Source organism: Poeciliopsis prolifica, unplaced genomic scaffold, assembly GCF_027474105.1.
Source record: "Poeciliopsis prolifica strain line A6 unplaced genomic scaffold, Auburn_PproV2 SCAFFOLD010, whole genome shotgun sequence".
NCBI classification, from domain to species: Eukaryota; Metazoa; Chordata; class Actinopteri; order Cyprinodontiformes; family Poeciliidae; genus Poeciliopsis; species Poeciliopsis prolifica.
Genome location: NW_026562385.1, coordinates 10,874,073 through 10,895,423, shown reverse-complemented (window position 1 = coordinate 10,895,423; position 21,351 = coordinate 10,874,073). Strand labels below are relative to the sequence as shown.

General features: G+C 42.2%; 3 protein-coding genes, 1 long non-coding RNA gene and 1 other non-coding gene across 6 annotated transcripts; 4 read left to right on the top strand and 1 right to left on the bottom strand.

Annotated features, from left to right (window-relative positions):
- The first annotated feature begins 940 nt into the window (after positions 1-940).
- Positions 941-7,262, top strand: kri1 (KRI1 homolog). Its single transcript, XM_055035567.1, has 18 exons — positions 941-1,117; positions 1,277-1,347; positions 1,460-1,562; positions 1,643-1,745; positions 2,283-2,337; positions 2,445-2,494; positions 2,565-2,673; positions 2,750-2,827; positions 3,686-3,795; positions 3,873-4,101; positions 4,187-4,357; positions 5,209-5,287; positions 5,380-5,483; positions 5,572-5,734; positions 5,812-5,942; positions 6,211-6,275; positions 6,347-6,442; positions 6,712-7,262. Exons 1-18 carry the CDS (start codon positions 1,033-1,035, stop codon positions 7,166-7,168), a joined length of 2,259 nt encoding a protein of 752 aa, XP_054891542.1. The 5' UTR covers positions 941-1,032; the 3' UTR covers positions 7,169-7,262.
- LOC129363950 (Z30 small nucleolar RNA) lies at positions 6,036-6,135 on the top strand. The gene has a single exon (XR_008606369.1). It is a non-coding gene; the product is annotated as a Z30 small nucleolar RNA (small nucleolar RNA).
- Positions 7,263-7,953: 691 nt separating the features above from the next.
- spc24 (SPC24 component of NDC80 kinetochore complex) lies at positions 7,954-11,107 on the top strand. Of its 2 annotated transcripts, none has more exons than XM_055035581.1 (7): positions 7,954-8,058; positions 9,017-9,191; positions 9,305-9,449; positions 9,525-9,629; positions 10,127-10,203; positions 10,770-10,872; positions 11,013-11,105. In XM_055035581.1, the coding sequence occupies exons 2-7, from the start codon at positions 9,026-9,028 to the stop codon at positions 11,023-11,025; spliced, it is 609 nt and encodes a 202-aa protein (XP_054891556.1). In that variant the 5' UTR covers positions 7,954-8,058; positions 9,017-9,025; the 3' UTR covers positions 11,026-11,105. The 2 variants fall into 2 exon arrangements, with proteins under 2 accessions (XP_054891556.1, XP_054891555.1); XM_055035580.1 differs by lacking the exon at positions 7,954-8,058 and adding an exon at positions 8,127-8,348 and having other exon boundaries at positions 11,013-11,107.
- Positions 11,108-14,320: 3,213 nt separating this feature from the next.
- Positions 14,321-18,028, bottom strand: s1pr5a (sphingosine-1-phosphate receptor 5a). Its single transcript, XM_055035572.1, has 2 exons — positions 17,679-18,028; positions 14,321-16,782 (listed from the first exon to the last, which is right to left on the bottom strand). The coding sequence occupies exon 2, from the start codon at positions 16,542-16,544 to the stop codon at positions 15,339-15,341; it is 1,206 nt and encodes a 401-aa protein (XP_054891547.1). The 5' UTR covers positions 16,545-16,782; positions 17,679-18,028; the 3' UTR covers positions 14,321-15,338.
- A 294-nt stretch (positions 18,029-18,322) lies between these two features.
- LOC129363449 (uncharacterized) lies at positions 18,323-20,150 on the top strand. The gene is made up of 3 exons (XR_008606321.1): positions 18,323-18,358; positions 19,498-19,565; positions 20,101-20,150. It is a non-coding gene; the product is annotated as an uncharacterized LOC129363449 (long non-coding RNA).
- The last annotated feature ends 1,201 nt before the right edge of the window (positions 20,151-21,351 follow it).

Sequence of the window (21,351 nt, the reverse complement as noted above, 5' to 3'; positions counted from 1 at the left end):
TACGGAGTATTCTTATCAGAATGCTGTGTGATTTGAGCGAACTGTTCTCATTACTTTCAAAATGATTTCCGTTTAATTGTCTACCTCCAGTGAGGTCCCATGGAACAGTGAAGGTTTTGGTTTCAATGTGGCAAAAATATAAAAAAATAAGTTCCAAGACTGAAAGCGTTTTGGGCATTGTTTCAACACGGGCCGTCACACATCACCTGCTCACCTGATGAAAAAACAGCCCTCAGCTGGGTTGACTTGTTCCTGGAAATTCACTGACCTTTGAACGCACACGCACACACACACACACACACACACACTGTTTTGTCAGAGAAAGACCACCCACAGTCAAACTCTGCTGACCTCATGACCCACCAGCATTGGTAGTGGGAATCCACTACGCCCACCCTCTTTTCTGTTTTTGTCGACATCGTACAAGCGTTTAAAATGACTTTTTTGTTTGTGGAAATTTGAAACAATAATAATAGTAATACTTCTACTACTACTACTACTACTACTACTACTACTACTACTACTACTAATAATAATAATAATAATAATAATAATGATGATAATAGAAATAGGAATATTTGGGAAAAAAATAGCTAAGCTAAATTTTGTTTAGCTCGTTAATATCAAATTTAGTTAAGTAATTAATAAAATAAATAAATTAAAAAAAATAAAATTCTGTGGATTGGAACATATATGTAACATTTAAGATTTTAATTTTTGTTACGACAGCTTGTTTATTAATTTTGCTGTTTTCTTCAGTGCTATCCTTTTTTAGAAATAAATAAGAGTATCGTTTTCTTTAAACACAAGTCGGTTGAATGAGGCTTTCTCGTGTGAATTTGCCACTCACAATATGGCCGACGCCCGTCCTCCCCCCCAAAAGTACTCATACGCTGACGTTACTGCGCCCTCTGCTGGCGACAATCGGCCGCAGCTCACCGGAAACGGCGTGGTTTTGCTCGTAACGTGCTTGTCGACGCGGCTGCAGTGGCTCGTTTTGATTAATGCCTGTAACCCGCCGTCACCGAAAACATGCCGGGCAGCTCGGAACTGAAGATTAACTCGCAGTTCGCGCAGAAGTACGAGAAGTACCGACAGAAGGAGGAGTTGCAGAAGCGTAAGTGTGCTGCTGATGGCTAACTGTGATGCTAGTTAGCCATCAGCCATCACCGAACGTGGGTCAGAAAGTACCATTAGCGATGAAGCCGTCGCGTCCTCTGGGCAGGAGTTGATGAAAGACGTGACGTGTGTGTGTGTTTTCTGTACATCCGCGCAGTGAAGGACCGATTCGGAGACCAAGCCGATGACAGCGACTCCTCCGCGTCCAGCTCTGACGACAGTGAAGTGGTTAGCATCGGCGGCTAACGCGCCCCCCGTTCAATGTTTCTCCTGCGCTGTTTTGGTGATCTCCGTCTAAAACACTGACACCGGGCGCCTGACTTGTGCCTGTCCCTCCCAGGACCTGGACCCTGCTCTGGACAGGGACTTTTACAGAACCCTGTCCCTGCTGAAGAAGAGAGACCCGAAAATCTACGAGAAAGATGCAAGGTTCTACTCTGAAGGTGATTTAAAGGCGTAGAAAGCTTCACCCAGGCTCGGTGGTCTCTTACAGTCTGCTGGGTTGACCGTGTTTTGCTTTCAGACGCGTCCCGGACTGAGGACGGTCCGTCCACGTCCACACAAGTCAAAGTGAAGCCCATGTACCTGAAGGACTACGAGCGGAAAGTCATCCTGGAAAAAGGAGGGTGAGTGCAGATGTTTCCAGAAAACAAAAAGAAAAAAGAAAAAGCATCAAAACGAACAAAAAAGTCCCAAATTGTTTAGTCATTTTTAACAAACTCAGTGGTGCCACAGAAGGATTGCGCGATAAAGTTTCATTACGATATTTTGTGATTAAAATTGGGATCACGATGTGACTGCGTGGAGCTGCGATTATCGCCCCACCAAAAAACAAACAAATCCCATTTGTAAATGCTTCTTTATGACACAGTTGAACAAACAAAGGTTTGGTTTGCTATTTAAAATAGAAGTGTAATTATTTGCATCTTTTTAATGTATTTCTAATGTTGGGTAAAAACGGGCTATATGAAAAATCTGCAGAACAGTCGACATAGTTGCAACATTAGTTCTTTGATTTGGTGGACTTTCCAAAAAAACTTACAATTGGTCGGTTTTGCGTCTCTTTACCAGATTAGTGACAGAATTATGGGGGTGAAACATGGATTAAAAGAGGGAATGCGTATGTCGGGCAGCAACAATTTTTAAAAAATGTCTTCTCGCAGCAAATATGAAGACGATGACGATAGTGACGAGGAGGAAGCAGCCAGAAGAAGAGAGGTGTGCAAACTTTTTCTGATGAATAATTGTGATTTAATTCTATTTATTTATTTATTTTTATTGTGAAAATGACTGTTTGCTGAGTCGGCGTTGTCTTCCTGTAACAGAGGGCAGCCTCGCCGAGCTACATCCAGGAGCAGAAGGAGCTCAAAGAGAGGTGAGGTCAGACGTTGGTGAAGCGATTGCGCCCGGAACGCCCGGTGACAGAAACCCAAACGTCCCTGCAGCTTCCGGAAGTTTGTCGAGGACAGCGACGAGGACGAGGAGGAAGACGAGGAGGGGGAAGGCGAACCCTCCAAGCTGCTCACCAGAAGGATCAAAACGCAGGAGGAGGAGGTCAGAAAACGGCCACAGCTCGTCGTCTTAAACAGCGACTCGACGAAGCCGACACTTCCCGCCTGTGTGTTTTCAGGATAAAGAGGAGGCGGATTACATGGACTGGCTCAAAGGTCAGGCTGAGCTGGACGGTCCGGAGGAGGTGAAGGACATGGTGAGTTCCCAGAGTTGCATCACAATACAGGGAATTCTGGACGTTATCGCGATAAACAATAATTTTGTTGTTTTCCGACCATTTTGAAGTAATGTATTGATAGTGGCATAATAAAACAAGAACACGTTCTCAAAGACCAACAAACCTAAAAATCCAATGAACGTTCAACTCTGGAAGTGGAAGACGTTTTAAAAATAATAAAGAAAAATAAATAAGCTAAACAATATAAACGACGAATAACGTGAGTTATGAAGACTCTGTAAGCAACATTTTCCTTCAGGACCGAAACACCAGACTGAAGACTTTTAGCATGCAGTTTTTGGTAGAAAGAAGGAAAAAGAGAAACAATAAATCATGCAAATGGAAAATACTGAGTTTATGATGCATCAGGTGGCCACCAGGTTTATTGCTTATTTTGCGGCATCCCTGGATGCACCTTTTGTCTCTTTTTATTGCGATAGCTGACGTTTTACAGAAAAATCGTCTGAAATGACTAAAAATGTTTCTTTTTTCCAACACAGAACTGAAACTGACAAAAGCAATAGGTTCAGTATCTTGGTCAAAAATGTAAAAAACAAAAAAACAAAACTGCAACAAACCTTCTTTAAAATTATTCCTAAAGTGCAATTTGTCATTTTTAAATATACCGTAATGTGAGATGAATAATAAAGCATGATGTCGTTCATGGAATTAGACTAAATAGATCTGTCCTTATGGATCAGGCACATTGTCACTGATACCTGATCTAGATTCTTTTTCAATACTGAGACGCCTGCAGGTAATCAGGTCGGATTATTGCATCTCTATTGGAAATAAGATTTTTGATTTTATTTGTTTTTGTTCCCCCCATTGTGACAGAAATACCTGCGAGACTACTGGAACGACCCGCAGCTGGACGACAGGGAGCGATTCCTCCGGGATTACGTGCTCAACAAGGGCTACCTGGACGAGGACGACGAGGACGAACGGTGCGCAGCCAAAAAGCTTGGAATCCGTCTTTAGATGTTCGCTGCAGTCGCTTTGAAATCCCTCCGAATCTGTCCAGGATCCCGACGTACGACGAGCTGGTCCAGGAGGACGTGGACGACTCTGAGGAGGAGGGCGAGAGCTTCCTGGAGCGCCAGGAGGACTTCGAGCGGAGCTACAACTTCCGCTTCGAAGAGCCCGGCGCCCTGCAGATCAAGACCTACCCCCGGAACATCGCCACGTCCGTCCGCACTAAGGACGACCGCAGGAAGCAGAAGAGGGAGGAGGTGAAGCAGAGGAAACTGAAGGTAAGTACGGCAGATAAAGAAAAACAAGAACAAAAAAAAAACGCTAACGCTAACACAGGCTCACGAAGCGGCCGCGTGATTCTAGGAGAAGGAGCAGAAGCGGGAGCAGCTGAAGCAGCTGAAGAACCTGAAGAGGAAGGAGATCATGGACAAGCTGCAGCAGCTGCAGGAGCTGACCGGGAACGAGCAGCTGGCCTTCAGTCAAGCCGACCTGGACGGAGACTTCGACCCCAGGCAGCACGACCAGCTCATGCAGGTCAGGACAGGAACCCGGCTTGACTTTAGTGAATGAAAGAATAAACAAAGTTACATGTCAGGAAAGGGAAAAACAGAAAAGGATATTTTCAGAGGAGTGGGTAGAAATAACCTTATTTTATTTACACCCACTTATCTTACATTAGCAGCAGCATCCAAAACAAGTCAGTTTTCAACATTCGTTCCTTAACATTTTCTGGCTAACATTTTCTGATAACATGCATTCATATTCGTAGATGCAACACGAGCAACGCTGCATTGCTTCCTTTTTTCAGCTATCAAACATTCGAATGTCAGGATTAGGACTTCAGATCAAATCTGCCTGAAGATTTATTTTTCTAAAAGAAATTACAAATGACATATTTTTAAAAAGTTGCTTTTATTGCTATCATCCCTTCTGCAATGTGTAAGATGGACTACTGACAGACAGTTAAACAAGAAGTTTAGTTTAATTGCGAGAATGTCATAATTTCAAACGAAGCATGTCTCAAAATTAGGAGAATTTATTTTCAATAAGAACATTTTTTGGATCATTTCATTGTATGTGTGGGAGTTCTCATAATATTACTACTATATTCTCCCAATATTGCAAATTTATTATTTCGACATTATATTTGTATCATTTTGACTGTTTTGGAATATTTTAATAAAAAAAGGGTTGTTTTAAATATGCATGTTTATCAGTTGCCAACTTATATCGGCAAAAATTGGACTCAGATCGGCCAGAAAAACTGCAGTCGGTGCTCTGCTGGCATTCAGTTAAAATGCTTAACTTGACAATCAAGACTTCCACTCTCTTAAATGCCATTTTCATCTAATTTTTCAGGTCAAAATAAGCTTTTTTGTTTGCAGAAAGTCTTTGGAGACGAGTACTACGGTCAAGAGGAAGAGGAGAAGCCTCAGTTTGACGACGAAGGAAACGAGATGGATGGTGAGCTGCTGGCCTTTATTTTTGTTATTCATTTGTTCTGTTCAGGTCCTGTGATTTGTCCGCTTCATTTGAAGTTTCTTCTGCGTTTTCAGAACACTGGAATTGGGACACCTGGACAGGAGAGGAACGTGAAGAGGGACATGACGAAGAGGAGTACAGTGCCTCTGGACCGCACTGCGACGACGAAGACTTCATCGTGAGCCGACTTTGTTTTGCCCAAAACTGTCTGACTTGTATTTATTTTTTTAGCTTTGTTTAGCGAAGCAGTCATTCTGTCCATGCAGATGGATGCGGACTACGACCCAAGCCAGCACACCGCCTCCAAGAAGAAGAAGAAAAAGGAAAAGAAGAAGCTGAAGAAGGACGATCTGCCACAGATGGGCAAGAAGAAGAAGAAGTCTCACTTTGCCGAGGTCATCACCAGAACCAAGCCGGTGTTCGACCCCCGTAAGTGTCGGGAAGCGTCCCGGACCCGGCCGTTGCCCGGGCGACGGCCTCGCCTGACGCCGTCCCTCTCGTTTCAGAGGAGAAAAGCTTCGAGCAGTACCTGGACGAGTACTACAAGCTGGACTACGAGGACATCATCGACGACCTTCCCTGCCGCTTCCGCTACAGGCAGGTGGTGCCCAACGACTTCGGCCTGAGCACAGACGAGGTGAGGGTCTTCCTCTTGGGAGCCTGTGAACTCCACACCTCAATTAGAAAATGAACGAGTGGACAGAACACTAGCTTGTTCCGGTTCCCAGCTCTGCAGTGATGAGATCTGTGCAGACTGATCTGGTATTGCCTCCCGGTGGGGAATCGCTCTGACCAGGGAATGATCTCACGCCAATCTTCTCTCTGAGCAGATGAAACTGCCACATACGCGACCTCCTCTCCCCGCTCTGGTTGTGTCTAAATTCGTGCAACTATTTTTCTTTCAGATCTTGACTGCCAACGACCAAGAGCTGAACCGCTGGTGCTCGCTGAGGAGGACGTGCATGTTCAGGTACCGACTCCGAGATGTTCCACTCCTCCGAGGTCGCTGAGTTTCAGTAACAGCCGTCTTTGCCTTTTAAGGTCTGAAAGAGAGGAAATGAGTGACCTGAAGAACTACAAAATGAAGGGGCAGAACGTGAGAAAGAAGAAAGAAGTCCTGAGCTCTGTGTATTCTGAGTGAGTAGAAACACTGTGGTTCGAACCAACTTACGGTTAATAGTGGATTGACGATTTATTGGATTCAAATTAGTCAGAATGCACCTTTTGCGGTTCTGTTTTGGAAATGTTAACACTCGACAAACTTACACTCTTGATACAAGTTGATACAAGTTTTTAAGAAAATGGCCACTTTTCAACCAATTGTTAGCCTATTGATAAGCTCAATCAATTGACAGCTTGTGCACATGCCAGAAGGTGATTGGTTTCTATCTGATCCTGACCTGCAGGGAGGATAAAGAAGCTCTGGAGGCGAAGAGCAAGCTGGGGAAGAAACGGCGAGATCGTCTGAGGAACGCAGAGAAGCGGAGCGAAGAAGCAGACGAGGCAGTTAAGGCCTTGAGCGAGGCTGTGGACGGCCCAGAGGAAGGGGACGAGATTCTGGTACCCAAGAAGAAGCAGAAGAGGAAACTAGAGGAACAGACGCAAGATACGGCCCAGGAGGTGGCAGATGAACAAAATGGAGGGGAGAACAGGACTGAAAGGCCAGCGTGGACCAAGAAGCCCCGGCGGTCAGGAGGACGAATCAAGTCAGGACTCAAGGGGGTGAAAATAGGCGGCCGAGAGTTCAGCAGACACAGGCTGAAGGCGTACGGGCTGAACCCACGGAGACTGTACTTCAGACAGCTGGGCCGACACAAACGGAAAGAGCAGGAGAAGAAGCTGAAGAAGAACCAAGAGGGATAGAAAGTTCCCACTGGACTTCACCGTACAATCTGGTTTTATACTCGGGAGTAGAAACGAAAGATGTCATCAGAAACATTAAATGATCCTAAAGGAACAGAGTTTTTCAAATTTTTCTATTAACATTTTGGATGTTAAACTGTGTAATGTTAAACATGGTTTGAAATTTGTTAAATTAAAATGTGTAATTGTTCTTTCACCTGACCTCAAGTCAGAAAATATAAAAGACCAAAAACCTTTGATTAAATTTGACTCTCAGTAGCTTCTGAAGCGCCTGGTATCTTATGACTTATACTAAATTTATTATTTAATTTCCCCCTGCATATTTAATTAGAAAAGCTCTGTCATGTCCAAAACATTGTATATGAATTAGTGTTTTTTTTTCTAGATTATTTTTTTTTACTTGGTGGCTTCAATTCTTCAAATATAGAATTTAAATATCTTGGGAGCTTTGTTGTATTGATGAGCAAAAAAGGATATGCAGAATATGGAAACCTGACGTACAGCATAGAGAAAATGTACATTTCTGTGAACTTCAACACAGTTAGTGTTGAAGTTCAAGATGTCAACCAATTGAGATTTCAACTCTTCTAAGAAAGTTGATTAAACAAATCTTTAAACTTTGACAGAAAATCTAGTAAACGTTCTTATTTTTCTCATAAATCACAGTTTCTCAAATTATTATTACTGTAGATTTATAACTTATAAGTTATTCAGAAATGAACATATCAAAATCATTGTCCTAAATATGTAACCACAGCCAGGACCAAGTGTTGGAGTCACCACTGGGCAGCAGGGGGCGGTAGACCGCGTCACGTCTCCCAAACCCCCGAAGAAGAAGAAAATAACAGGCGCGCGCTGAAGTCTGAATTCGAACAGTGGGAAACAGAAAGGTCGGTCGTTTTCTGTTTAATTGTGACCAAATTACAACCCGCTTGATTTACGGCAGAGTTTAAACGGTTTATATTCGACATGTCCGTCTTTGCGTCGCTAAAGTTACGTTCAGCGCAGCGTGTAGAAGCGACGTAAAACAGGACAGCTGTTTGTTGTCCGCCCGTTCGCATCCCTGACCGTCTCTCTCCAGGTTTCTGCAGACGGAGCTGGAGAGTGTGAGGAACACCGAGAGGCGACTGGAGGAACTTTTGAGTTTTCTCGCTCAAAAGTCAGAAAACCAAACGAAACGGTCGCGATTTGACAATTCAGCTGCTGTAGTGTCGGGGAGTTTCTTCGCCGACTACGTTATCTTTCAGTGACCAGCGTTTTCAATGTCATGTTTCTGTTGGTTCTGAGACTCAAGTCTGTATTCAGGCTCAGACTTAATACTTAACTTTTGCTCGTAGCTGCTGCTGTTTGTTTTCATCCGCTTTAAAACATTCCAGATTCACCCAAAATAAAGACACAAAGATTTTTCGTTGCTTGTTTTTATGTATTTACGTCACAGATTTCTGGAGTTTACTTTGTTTTATTAACAGTTTCTCAGGACAGGAAGCCGACATGTTATAAACAGTTCTAACGCCGCTTCCCCAGAAATATCAAGTTAAGGCGATCCACAAGGATGTGTGTTTAGTACCCCACCGTTTGAAAACCTAGATGTGTCTAATATGAGCCATTTGTGGCTATTTAAAACAGAATCATCCTAACGCTGCCGTGTAGATATTAATTTATTATTGTGTCATAAATTTGAGTAAAAATAAACAAACTTATGTAAAATATAGCACTTCTTTCCCACTTTGGTCTTTTTAGACTTCTTGATAAATATAAATGCAACATATTTATTATTTCATTTGCAATTCACTGCAAATGGAATAATGAGCAGCAAATTCTGTTCTTCTCCTTGCTTCTGTTTTCCAGCTGCCCACAATGTCTCTGAGCCAGACGTTTCAAGACGTAGAGGAGGACGGGGAGAAGCTCATGGAGCTCATCAACAGCAGTCAGCTCGAGAAACTGGAAGAAGTGAAAGTCGAACGCCAGGCCCTCGACGACAAGTACCAAGAAACAAAGAAGGCTGTGACGCAGATTTTTAAAGGCAAGAAATCAGATGTTTCGTTTGTTGTTGTTTTTTTCTACTTCTAGATGTAATTTAGCTTCAGCCGGTGAGTGTTGTCATTTCGAGCGTCTGCCGCTGTCCTTCCCAAGCAGACATGGCGCAGGTCGAGGAACGCGCGGGCCAGAGGCTGCTGGACATGGAGGAGAAGAAGCAGCACAGGCAGAAGGAGCTGGAGGACTTGGAGGAGCAGCTGCAGCGGTGCACGGCCAAAAGCCAGATCATGGACTCAGAAATCCAGTACGCTTTCCGCGCCGACGCCGTTCTCCGCGCCGTTGGTTTGGACTGTTCGCATCCCTGACCGTCTCTCTCCAGGTTTCTGCAGACGGAGCTGGAGAGTGTGAGGAACACCGAGAGGGAACTGGAGACTCTGCAGAATGAGGTGGATGAAGACACCACCGAGGTCATCCCGTCTGCAGTGTGAGTTTCTGGGAATCGACGTGAATAAATTGAACTGGATCACTAGTTTTCACCTTTTTCTTGACTTGCACATTTCTGTGTCACACTCCAATGTGAATCGACGAGCGTTTTTATGACGCCGTCGGCTGTGTTTCGGTCAACTTCAAATTTTACTGCCGTTTTATCGCCTATCCTTTAAAATTAAACATTTTTATGTTGCAATACACAATTCTCCAATGAATCGCATGACACTTTAAAAAGAGCTGTTTGTGATGATTAACTATTTGAAGAGTGATTTTGTTCGGAGAGGCTTAGCAATTCATTTTATTTTTTTATGGTTTTTAAAATGTCTTCAAGTTAAAATGTGGATTGTTCTGTACAAATTGAAAGTTTATTAGTCTTTCAGAAGGCGAATCTGCATTATTATGGCATTCCAGCTACAATATTGTTGTTTATTGCTATAATTGCTGGGAGTTTTGTTTAGTTTTTTATTTTTACCCTAAGTTTTTTATTTCCAGGTACGTGGCTCAGGTGTACTACCTAATAACCAAGATCAAGTGGGAGTACGACACGCAGCCCAACATTTTGAAAGGAGGTGAGAAACAATCTTTTCTGACTCGCATTCCTACTTCAGTCAGATATGCTTGCTAATTTTTATTTCGTATATTTTAGTCAGAAACCAAAAATGAAGAACGTAAGCAACCCTAATCATAAAGTGTGAACTCAAAGTGATCGAGTCAGCGGTGTCCAAAGTGTGGCCCATGGGACATTTGGGGTCCTGGGAATAATTTTTGCGTGGCCCTCCACTTCCACACAGATGACATGAACACTTTTTACAGAGTGTAATTTTCACTGTCAGATAAGTAGTGTTTCTAGTTGAAAGCTTTTATTTGCTAAACACCACAATAGTGGTAGAATCTGTCAGAGATTTATTTATTAATGTCTTCAAATGTTATGATTTTGATTGCAATGCCTTCAACTTGACTCAAACATTTGAGCATTCCTTCCTCAAGCTCCTCACTGTAATTGCTGGAGTTAATGACTCAAAATATTAATAATCAGAAATCTCTCTTTGTGTCATAACAACCTAAACATGTTGACAGAACAAACGAGACTTTAAAATGAGTTGTGTCAGTATAATTTAGTCTTTTTCTCTCGCAGTGCACTACGGTCCCGATCTGGCCACGCCCATCAACGTTGACACGTCTGTCCGCTCTCGAAGCGACATAAGCGATCAGCTGTGGGACTTTGTCAGCACTGAGTGGTAGACGAAGAACACACGTTGTGTATTTTAGTATTATTTTTTTATGATATCTGTCTGTTGGTCGTCTTGTTGTTTTTTTTTTTTGTTGTGTTAAATAAATAACTTACAACTTTGACTTTGTACTTTCTGATTTGTTCCAGCGTCAGGGACTAAAGCGGTGCCTGCTGTGTCAGAGTTGGTCACTAGATGTCGCCATAGAGCTGCTTACTGTTGAAGTGTGTTCAAACCAAGCCAGCAGAGCAAATTAAAAGGACACATTATTCAATTACTTATTACTTATTTTTTTAAGTTTTTTAACAAAATGTTAAGAAACTTGAGCAGTGGTCTGATCACTTGACAGCAATTAAAATCAAACAATATTTCTGATATATATATATATTTTTTAAAAATTTTCTTGCTGAAATCTGCTTACAAACGCTTCCTTGTACCTGATCAAAAAACATTTGTATTCATTTTGAGCAGCTATAAAACAATCTCTCTACTTTGTCTTAAATCTAATTTATTAACATGTTTTGTTATCTTGCCTCTTTCATATGTTCTGTGTATTTAAAAAGAAAATAACATCATTTAATACATTCTTGTCATTACGTAGGTACAACCGTCATCATTTCTAGAGTTTTTCTGTTGAGAGAAAGCAAAGTCTTCAACAGATCAAATGTAACTGACATGTCCAAAAACTAAGACGGAGGAAATACGTCAAAAAAACGGAAAGATTTGTCCAATCTTCTTTCTGTTGTTAGATATGAATGCAAATAGCAAATCTGGTGATAATAATCAAGTACAGTCCATTATCTGATCATCAGCAAGTCAACAGTTTAGTAGAAGCTGTTATGGAGGATACAGGTGTGGGTTAGCAACACAATACCAAAGTAGAAAGTGGCGTTGGAAAAGCAAAAGTTTCCGTCAATGAATCTGGGAAGGGTTCAAATACACCTCAGCAAGCACAGCGACAGCTGAGTCTGTGACTTCTATACAAAAATGTTTTTGACGTATATGTTAAAAAACGGTCACCGTGTTGTAACAGTGTAATATTAGACAGATGAGCTGTGAAAAAAAAAGATCTCCACTTCTTCCCGTTGCCATCTGCAGAAAATGCATTGCTCCTGGTGAGAAACAACCTATCAGGAGGAGGGTCTTCGTACTGTCAATCATCCTCGTGTAGGTGGTGCTAAATATGCTAATGGCGGACAAGCAATTTAGCATTACAGGAACATCGTTTATCCACCGTCATCAGTGGCTATGCTAACAAGCCTTGGCCTTGGTGGCAGTCTCTGTTGTGGTGAACTAGCTGTAGCATAGATTTAACACGTTCACGAGGATGATTGACAGCGCTAAGACCCTCCTGGGTCTGATTGGTTGTTTCTGGTTAGCATTGGGAGAAGGCAGAGAGGAACTTGTTTTTTCCCCCGCAGATTATCTGTCTCATTATATTGTCGCCATATAGCGACATTTTTAACAGATATGTACAACAAAAACATGTTCTTTATAAAAGTAAACATACTGCAGTCTGACACACCAGAGAAACACTTGGCAATAATTTACAGCACAGAGGCTGCAGAAGGACAAAAACATTGTGTCAGCACGGTGGTGGCGGAGTGATGTGGGCTCACTTAGCAGCAAGGAAGTCTGCCCTATCACAAACGTCTGGTGAGACGTAGAAGCGCGGCGGCGACTGGGCAGCAGCACCTAAACCAACAGCAGAATGGTGGAGAAAGTGCTCAAAGTCCAGACCGCAGTCAGATTAAAGTGCTGTAGATCCGTGGAGACAGTCGGAGAAACGAATGTCGAACCTGAAACGGCGCGGTGAAGAAGATCCCTCCGCAATGATATGAGTGATAAAGTCAGTAAAAAATATCATGACTTTATCACTTTCACAGTCACAGTCATTTTCTGACAGTCAGAAAATGACTGTCAAGCTTCTTGCCGCTGAAAGCGTGTCTTTTAAGTCGCCTGACCTTGGGGTGCGCTCCAATTTTTGACACAAATCTATTCCTTTTTTAAATTTATTTATTTATTTTTATTTTACGTCTTGTTCTCTCTGTCCGCCATTTGCTGCTGTGGGCTTAAATGTGCATTTACCTGGATTGTCTGAAATCTCTGTCATGAACCCTGAAAGTAACCAAAGGAAACCAGATGTTTCCTATTGTAGACAAACTGTGTAGATATTAATACATGATAGCAATGATTCAGCAGTTGCAGGTCTGTAAGTTGGAGCAGGCCGCTCACCCTCAGACTCTCCTCCCTGTTGCCTCCCACACATGGTACTGCGGCTTGTTCGCACTCAGGCCCGCTCGACGAGAACTGAGCAGGCCTTGCACGAAAACGAGTTGTGGCTTCTTTTTTTGAATCTCTCTCTCTCTCTGTGTGTCTCTCTTCTTTTCCTGTATTCGAGACCATGACGATAGTTTCAGAGAGAGCAGGATGTGGAGCCCTAGTCGGGTAGGCACACCGTCACACCTACCAGTGTGTGGTTTTCTTACCGTAAACTGAGCACTGGGCCCAATTCTGCTCCTTCACCGGTAGCTCTGCCTGTCAGTGGCTTTGACACGTGGTTTGTCACTTCAGCTTGGCCCCCCGCTTGATATGGCTTGAAATGGCTTCAGCTTTTCTTTGATCATCCTGCACACGCCGGAGTAGGTTTCGATTTTAATGAACCCATAAACCTGAAATATTGCAACAAAGCCGCTGTTTATTTCCGATTTTTATCTTAAGTGTGTGCTTTAAAAAGCTCATATTGCCGACAGTGGTCACTGGGAGAAAAGCCACTGACCAGTTGGGTATGTCCTCAATAGTTTTAATAGTTATTTTTCTTATTCTCTAGTCTAAATTGACTATTTGTCCATGTATTTTTGAAGTGTTTGTTTTGGAAATTGTATGTACAAGCTGATTACTTCATAACACTTAAAACATTTCAGAAAAATTGATCAAATAAATCTTACTACTACTTCCAGCAACGAGATAAATAATAATTACATTTAAAATTCAAAAATACTTTTAATCAAAAATTAAATTTTGTCCCCATATTACACAATTTTCTTGAAACATTTGTGGAGTCTGACGGCTGTGGGCAGAAAGGATCTCCTGTAGCAGTCAGTATTGCAGCGGTCAGGGAAAAAGCTTCTGCCCAAAGACACTGTTGTTGCGTAGCAGTCTCCAGTAGAGGATTTTCAGGGTTGGCCATAATTTTCAGCAACACTCAACGTAATATTAAATAATAGTGTTCTGTTAGAATAAACAGAAATGTAACAAAATAGGAATTACACTGAATTACAATTTTTGCATTATGTTTGATATTGTTAAACTTATTCTTCATAATAAATAGAATTGCGACGTATCGTAATTCCTTTAGAAAATTTTCAAAGTTATTGCAGAGTATGCTTATCTTGAAGAGAAAATCGAGTGTAAGATGGGAAACCAAAAACAAAAAAAATCAACGGAGACCTGCATGTAAAAATCATTCACATGTTTATTCAGTGCACATATAAAACTGGCATAATTTAAGTAGGGAGTTTATAAAAGAACACACAACTCACAGAGGTTACACACATTTACAAAAGATACTAACTACAGTTAATCAGAATTACATCTTTGCATTTGTTCACAATTAGTCCCAACAGGCCGGGGTACGAACATCTGAGGAACAGTTTCACTAAAAGAAAGAAAATGATCGTCCTTACGCGTCATTTCACAGAATAAAGACAAGCCTCCTCCGAAAAGAAACGACTCATCTGCAAAGCCGAAACGTTCTGCTGCCACGTTCCAGTCTGCAAAACCCAGCAAGGCGTCGCCAAGCCTCGGCTGTCAGCTTTTATTGCTTTAAGGCTCTGGTCGTGTGTTGCTACATGTGTTGGTGGGACCTCCAAAGCTGAAAAGCCACCCAGCCCGGCCCTCAGTCTGACGTCTTTGGAGCGTCTCTGGGCCCTCTGATGTCCCCGGCGTCGGCGCTGACCAAAACTCACATGGCAGACATTAAACGGTTTTGGCAGCCGCCACTTTTTGGGTGTGGATGCTCCGTGATCACGACAACGTGTCATTATACGCTACAAAGGCAGTGGGAGATAACCTTAACTCTAAATCTTGAGCTTGGGTTTTCCCCCCCTCATCAGATGCACATTACAGATGCTGTGAAACGTCAACACTCAGGCTTGGCTTTCTTGTTTGTTTTTTTTGGTTTTGTTTTTTGCAAGAACTTATCAGACTGGGTAATCTCGGAGGGCGAACTCTCTGATCACCACTGGCCTGGTTTTAAAAGTCTCGACAATGGTAATGCTAGGTTCTAAGAAACAAGCTTTGAGCTACGACGAAGGCACGGGTATCTAAGGAGAAGTGGCATAAATACAAATCCAACAAAATGGTTCTTTCTCCCAGCTTTATAAACATGGATCATTTAAAGGTAGAACCATTTCAAAGTGCAACACAGTTTTTCTCCTTCCAATGTTTGCTTAAATACGAGTCTTTAGCACAGTTCACGTGCCTGCTCTCAGTTCTGAGTCAGAGTGTTGTATCTTGGATATCCTTGGATAAATAGCTTTAATAGTTGAGGGAAGGTTTCCAGAAGACACCGTCGTCTCCAGACCCTCCAGTCTGTGAGACGCCGCGTCCGTCTTAGTGGTGCTGAAGTCCAGGAAGGCCAGGCCGAACTTCTTCATCTTCCCGTCTGCGTTCAGGAGGCAACGGCGGCAGAGCAGTTTCAGGATGGCCTTCCGCATGTCCTTGCTGGTCAGCGTGTAGATGATGGGGTTGAGGAGGGAGTTGAACACAGCGATGCCCAGGAAGTAATCCGCCTTGAAGAGCACCTTGCAGCTTTTGACCTCACAGCTGAAGTCCAGCAGGAACAGGATGAACAGGGGTGACCAACACGCTATGAACACCCCCAGGACTATGGTGACGGTTTTCAGGAGGGCTATGTACTTCTGCGACTTGCGGTAGAGACCCTTGCGCTGGGGAACCGTGGCGAGGCGCTGCGTGTTGGACTTCACTATGCGGAAGATCCGCACGTACAGCACCACGATGGACATGAGGATGGCACTGAAGACGGTGATGCAGAAGAGGATGTAGCTCTTGGCGTACAGCGGCAGGACGGTGGAGCACGTCTCCAGCTGGTTGATGCAGTTCCAGCCCAAGACCGGAAGGACACCGAGGAACACCGACAGCACCCAGCTGGCTCCAATCAGAGCGAACATCCGACCCTGCTTGTGACCCTGGTAGGGCTTCATCCTCACCATGGTGACATGGCGCTCTATGGCGATGGCCAGCAGGCTGATGATGGAAGCGGCTAGCATGACAAACACACAGCCCTCCCTCAGGAAGTACAGCAAGGGAGTCATGTTCAAGGTGTGGGAACCGGACGTCATGATGTTTATCATGTAGGTCAAACCTGCAAGCAAGTCTGAGAGAGTCAAGTTGCCCAGCAAATAGTACATGGGGATGTGGAACTTCTTGTTCTTCCAGATGGCAATGAGCACCACAGCGTTCTCCGCAACAATAAGCAGGCAGACCAGCAGGAACGCAATGGATTCCGGTTTGAGTCCGTCCGTGTACTTGTTCCTGTTGGTCCCATTGAACTTGCCTGTGTATTTGTAGTGCTCGATGAGGACTTGGTTGTTTTGGTACACGCTAAACATTCCTGCAGTGGAAAGTGGGGCAGCTTGGGTAGAAAAGGCGCTCAACATTGGGGATCCCCAGGAGTGGAAGACTCGTTTTTTTTTTTTCTGCCTTTTTCCGGGTTATGAAGTTAGATCCACAAAGTGTCAAAGAGTCCTGCGGTCAGGCATTCTTCCGTCTCTTGGTACGCACGCCGGTGGAAATAAAAGGGTTGCTTTGATGACGAGCTTTCTTGTGGTTTCAAAAGTTTCCTTCCAGAATCTTTTTGGTCGATATCGGGGACGCAGGGAGGCGATAACAGGAAGCCTGCATGACAAAAATAGAAAAAGATCATTTAGATGATATTGACGATGGCAACAATAACCACAAATATGACTTCTAAAATTTTACACACCACTGCAGGAGCTGGTGCAAATGGATAAACATGCCAGCAGGGGGCACTCGAGAGCACTGGATATATCTTGGAGAATAATGAACCTAAAAATGTAACTTTTGAAATAAAGTATAAAAAAAAACTATCCCAAAATTGTCATTTCTTAAAAAAGCTTAAACATTATGTCTTTTTTTGGGTTTGACATAAAGGAACATTTGGCATTCCTGCAGATGTTTTACACTTACAGATTAATCTTTAACTATGAAACTTTGCCTATTTTAGAAAGTCAAAATGTCAGTTTGCTCCAGAAATCAACTCTGTTAGAATCAAATTTCTTGAACAAGACAACTGCATACTAAACAGGTAAATGATATTTTCTTTGCAGAGAAATCTGCGTTGAAACTCTGAACTCAAAGGTAAGAAAAAAAAATGACATTGTCTCTAGAATAAAAAATAAATAAATTATCATGTAAATAGTGTGATTTAATTTCTAATTCAATCTAACCTCGGACCGGCTCTGATTACTGACATTATTAATAAAGTGGGGAAAAAATGTCCGAGTCTCTTGTTAGAATTATTTTAAACATATTACAAAAGGAAGCAAAAGCGAAAAGTTATATTTTTTTTTTACAATTGAAAAATATTTTCAGTATCATGAAAACATTTTCAGCTCAAATTGATGACACAATACAACTTCAAACAAGAAATTTCTTCCTGTCATGCAGAGACTTTTAAACGGCGACGGTTTCTGTACATCATCCTAAGCGCGACAAAAAATAAATAAAAAAAAAAGTTTAAAAACGCTTCAAAAGTCGACTCATAGACTCACCGCGAGGAAAAGTCTGACGCCAAATATCCTCTGACAAGAAGCCTGCAACGAAGCGGGGGACGCCGCGCTGCTCCAGTCTGCGGATCAGCGCGCGCCACGCGAGTCAGCGCGATGTGGGAGCGGAGGAGGGCAGGACTGAACATGCGGAGGCTCAGCGTCTGCGCCTTTCAACCGGTTTGTCCTCCCTCCTTCTTCTTGACCCCCCCGCGCTTTTTCCATCTCTCCTTCCTCCCCTTCCTCCCGAGGACAAGCCGAAGCCCGACGATGGACGGGAGTGAAAGTCGGAGCAGCGCGTTTTATCGGCTTTAAACGTCGTTGCTAAAAGGAACTTTTCACCATTACAATGAAAAAATCCAGAGAACCAGTTTGATTAAAATAACAGCCAAACTCTCTTTAAATGTTTTGCATTTCTTGTGTGTGTATGTTTTGTACGTCTGCAGCAAAGTTTTGCTACACAGGAAAACTTCGCAACATTAACAAAAATAAAGTCTCACTGAAAAGGAAAATGGCTGACGTAATGTTTCTGAAGCTAACTCGCGTTTATACCGTTTGTTAATGTTATCGCGTTATTAGCGTTAGCTCTCTTTTCCCTCAGCGCGCTTAATTAATAAAAGGTTTGTATGTTGTAAAAGTCGTGCAATGGAAACCCATGCATCATAACACGGCTATATGTGGTTATTGTAAGTGAATATTTCAAATAATTAACTCAATTGTGCTTTTGAATGAAAGTCGCTTCAGTTAGCCGTTAGCTTTTATCCCACATAGTGGCTAGCGCCCAGCAGGGATTGTTAACATAAACTAGATTAGAAATACTATTAGAATTATACTATATTTATATGTCTTGTAAAAATACAAGACATTTTTAAATGACAGATTTTCACTTGTAAAATAATGATAAAAAGCTTAATGCTACACATATTGCTTTTTTTGTACATGAGTAGTGTCACAACATTGCAATATAGTATACCTAGTTATACTATAATTATACTTCATTGTATCTTTGAATGAAAGTGTCGCTTCAGTTAGCCGTTAGCTTTTATCCTACATAGTAGCTAGCTACCATCAGAGATTGTTTACGCAAATTATGCTAGAAATATAATAATTTATGTACATGTTAGCTTTTGCTTTTAGATAAGATTAGTGGTTGAAAACGGTATTGTGTTCGAAGGAGAATTTAAGTTTGTGTCCAGCTTTAACTGCAGTGTAGCGTCTAAGGCTAAAGTGAAATTTGCTAGTGAGGTTAGCTTGTTAGCCCTGACAAGCTAACCACGCTGAAGACAGTTGTTGTAACATTAATGATTGAAATATATGTAAAAACTCGTGAAAGTTTAATGTTTGTTTCCTTTTAACATTAGAGGACAAACCAAAATGAGAAAGTTGATCTCAGTAATCAGAGTATTAATTATTGAAAACACAGCATGCTATTCTGAAACACTGTATATCTACCAAAATCTGAAAATTGTTGTGGCACTTTTATTGCTTGACTTCTTACAGCTTGTTTTATTTGCAGATCATTTGGCAGTGGGGGGGTGAAACATATTTGTGAGAGTGGTGCAGCTGGGTCTGTTTAGCTGCTCAGAAAGCCCACATTTCAAAAAATAACTCCTCAGATTGACTTCATCTGTAATTATGCTTCGCTCACACATCAAAACTTCGTTTTTTTGGGGGGGAAACATAGTATTTATAGAGTTTGTTTTATGAAGATCCCCCTGCCCCCGAGGCATAATTCAAAGCATATTCTATGCCCTAATGTGCACTCACCACATTATGTACAAATTATAAATTTCCATGAAACCAAGAATCCAAAATGTTTCAGCAGGATTGTGAAGACCAAGAAACTTAATAAGAAGAACGCCTGAAATGAAATGGAGCAGATGATTAAGTTAAGTACGTCACCCTTCGAGACATGATCCCCATATTAGTAATGTCCCACCATTTATGTGTGAAAATTTTGAAAATCCAATATAGTTCCACTTCCTAATCATGACATCTAGAATACGTAGATGTCATGATTATGTGAAAAGCTTTCTGTGATCTTAATACTTGCAAACATATTCACCTCTTCCCTCTGATTTTAATTGACCCAAATTTATAAGTAACTTCATTTTTATTTGAAGGTATGTTACGAAAATGCATTCTTATTTACAAAAAAGTGCACAGTATTGCTTTTGATTAAGTACAAATACTTTTATGACATTGCATGATTGTTAGTTTTCCGTCTCATCACAGCTGAAAGTGAAAGCTCTTCATGTTCTGTCACTCGCCCCCTCACTACTAACTTTCAGTGGAACATTTACAATATTCAGGAAAGACACAAGCCTGTTGTGCTTATTCATGTGTTTTGCTTTTTTTATAGTATGTTTTCCATAGTCAAAGAGTTTCCAGACTCTCTCTGTAAACACTGAGCGTTTCCTCTCCACAGATCACCGAGTGTCTCTGCAGCTCAAGGTGCCGGGGAAACTGCGGCGGTCGGGAGCGGGTGAGTGATGGACCGGAGCGAGCTTTCCTTTAAACAGGAAGCAGGCTCATTGTGCCTGGAAAGGAGAGGGATATCCTTGACAGAAAATACAGATGAAGTCACCGTTGGGGTCTGACACACACGCACAAACGGCACAGCCGGATTGTGACACGCGCTAAAACAATCAGTGCGAATATTTGGTCACTTAGTCACCTCGCCACCCTGTTGTTTATCAGCGACTGTATGAAACATGTTTATGTGGCTTTACGGTTTACACATTTGCGGTTAACATTCCAGATTTTAATTTCTGCGAAGAAAAATTTTGTCTTGAATATTTTTATTTCTCTATGGGATTTTTGTGTCTCCAGCTCTTCCAGGGTCCGTCTTTATTACCTCTATACATGATTTCTAGAGAGGACTCCTCAATATTTTTCATGTAACAATTTCAGATCTTTCCAGACTCAACTTTACTTTGCATTCACCTCAATAAAATAAACACCAAAAATGTCTTTAAATATTTTGGTGAAGGAAGGATGTATTGGAGAAGGACAGAAATTACAGAAATAAAAAAAGGCAGAGGAATGCCCAACACAGCTAAAAGAAACAGGAAAGTTCAAACGGACCAATAAAGGATTTAGATACTCCGGTATAATTATCACCTAAAGTTACAGAATTATTCAAAGCAAATTATGAAAAGCTGAGAGGAAGGAAATTATAAAAGATGTAGAAAGATGGGAGATCCCACCACTGACACAAGTATTCAAAAAAGAAAGAGAAAGAAAGAAGTATACAATAAAGGAGGGAAGACACAAGGAAAGAGTGAAGGACACAAGAAGCCTACACTAGGAAGGAAAGAAGAAAAGGAAGAAAAGGTGAAGAAAGCAAGGAAGGACAAATGGAAAAAAATGGGACACGACATCTAGGCAGAAAACAAAGTGCACAGTCGGTAGCAAAGTTCTGGAATGGAGGAGAATTGAGTCCCACCCCACCTCTTGTTTCCCCAGGCCCAACCATCCGATCATCAGGTTGGACCACCTTCCTCCTCCCAGGGTCTCTGCTAAGAGGCAGCTAAGCTAATCCCCCACTGAGGCCCAGTGTGCTGCCTGTATAGTTAGTTAACACACAAAGACATGACAGCAGGACTCTCAGCCCCGTCCCTCCTCCTTCCCTCAGGCCGTGTGCTTTCAGAACAGAGTGACCAGTCTGGACCCACCC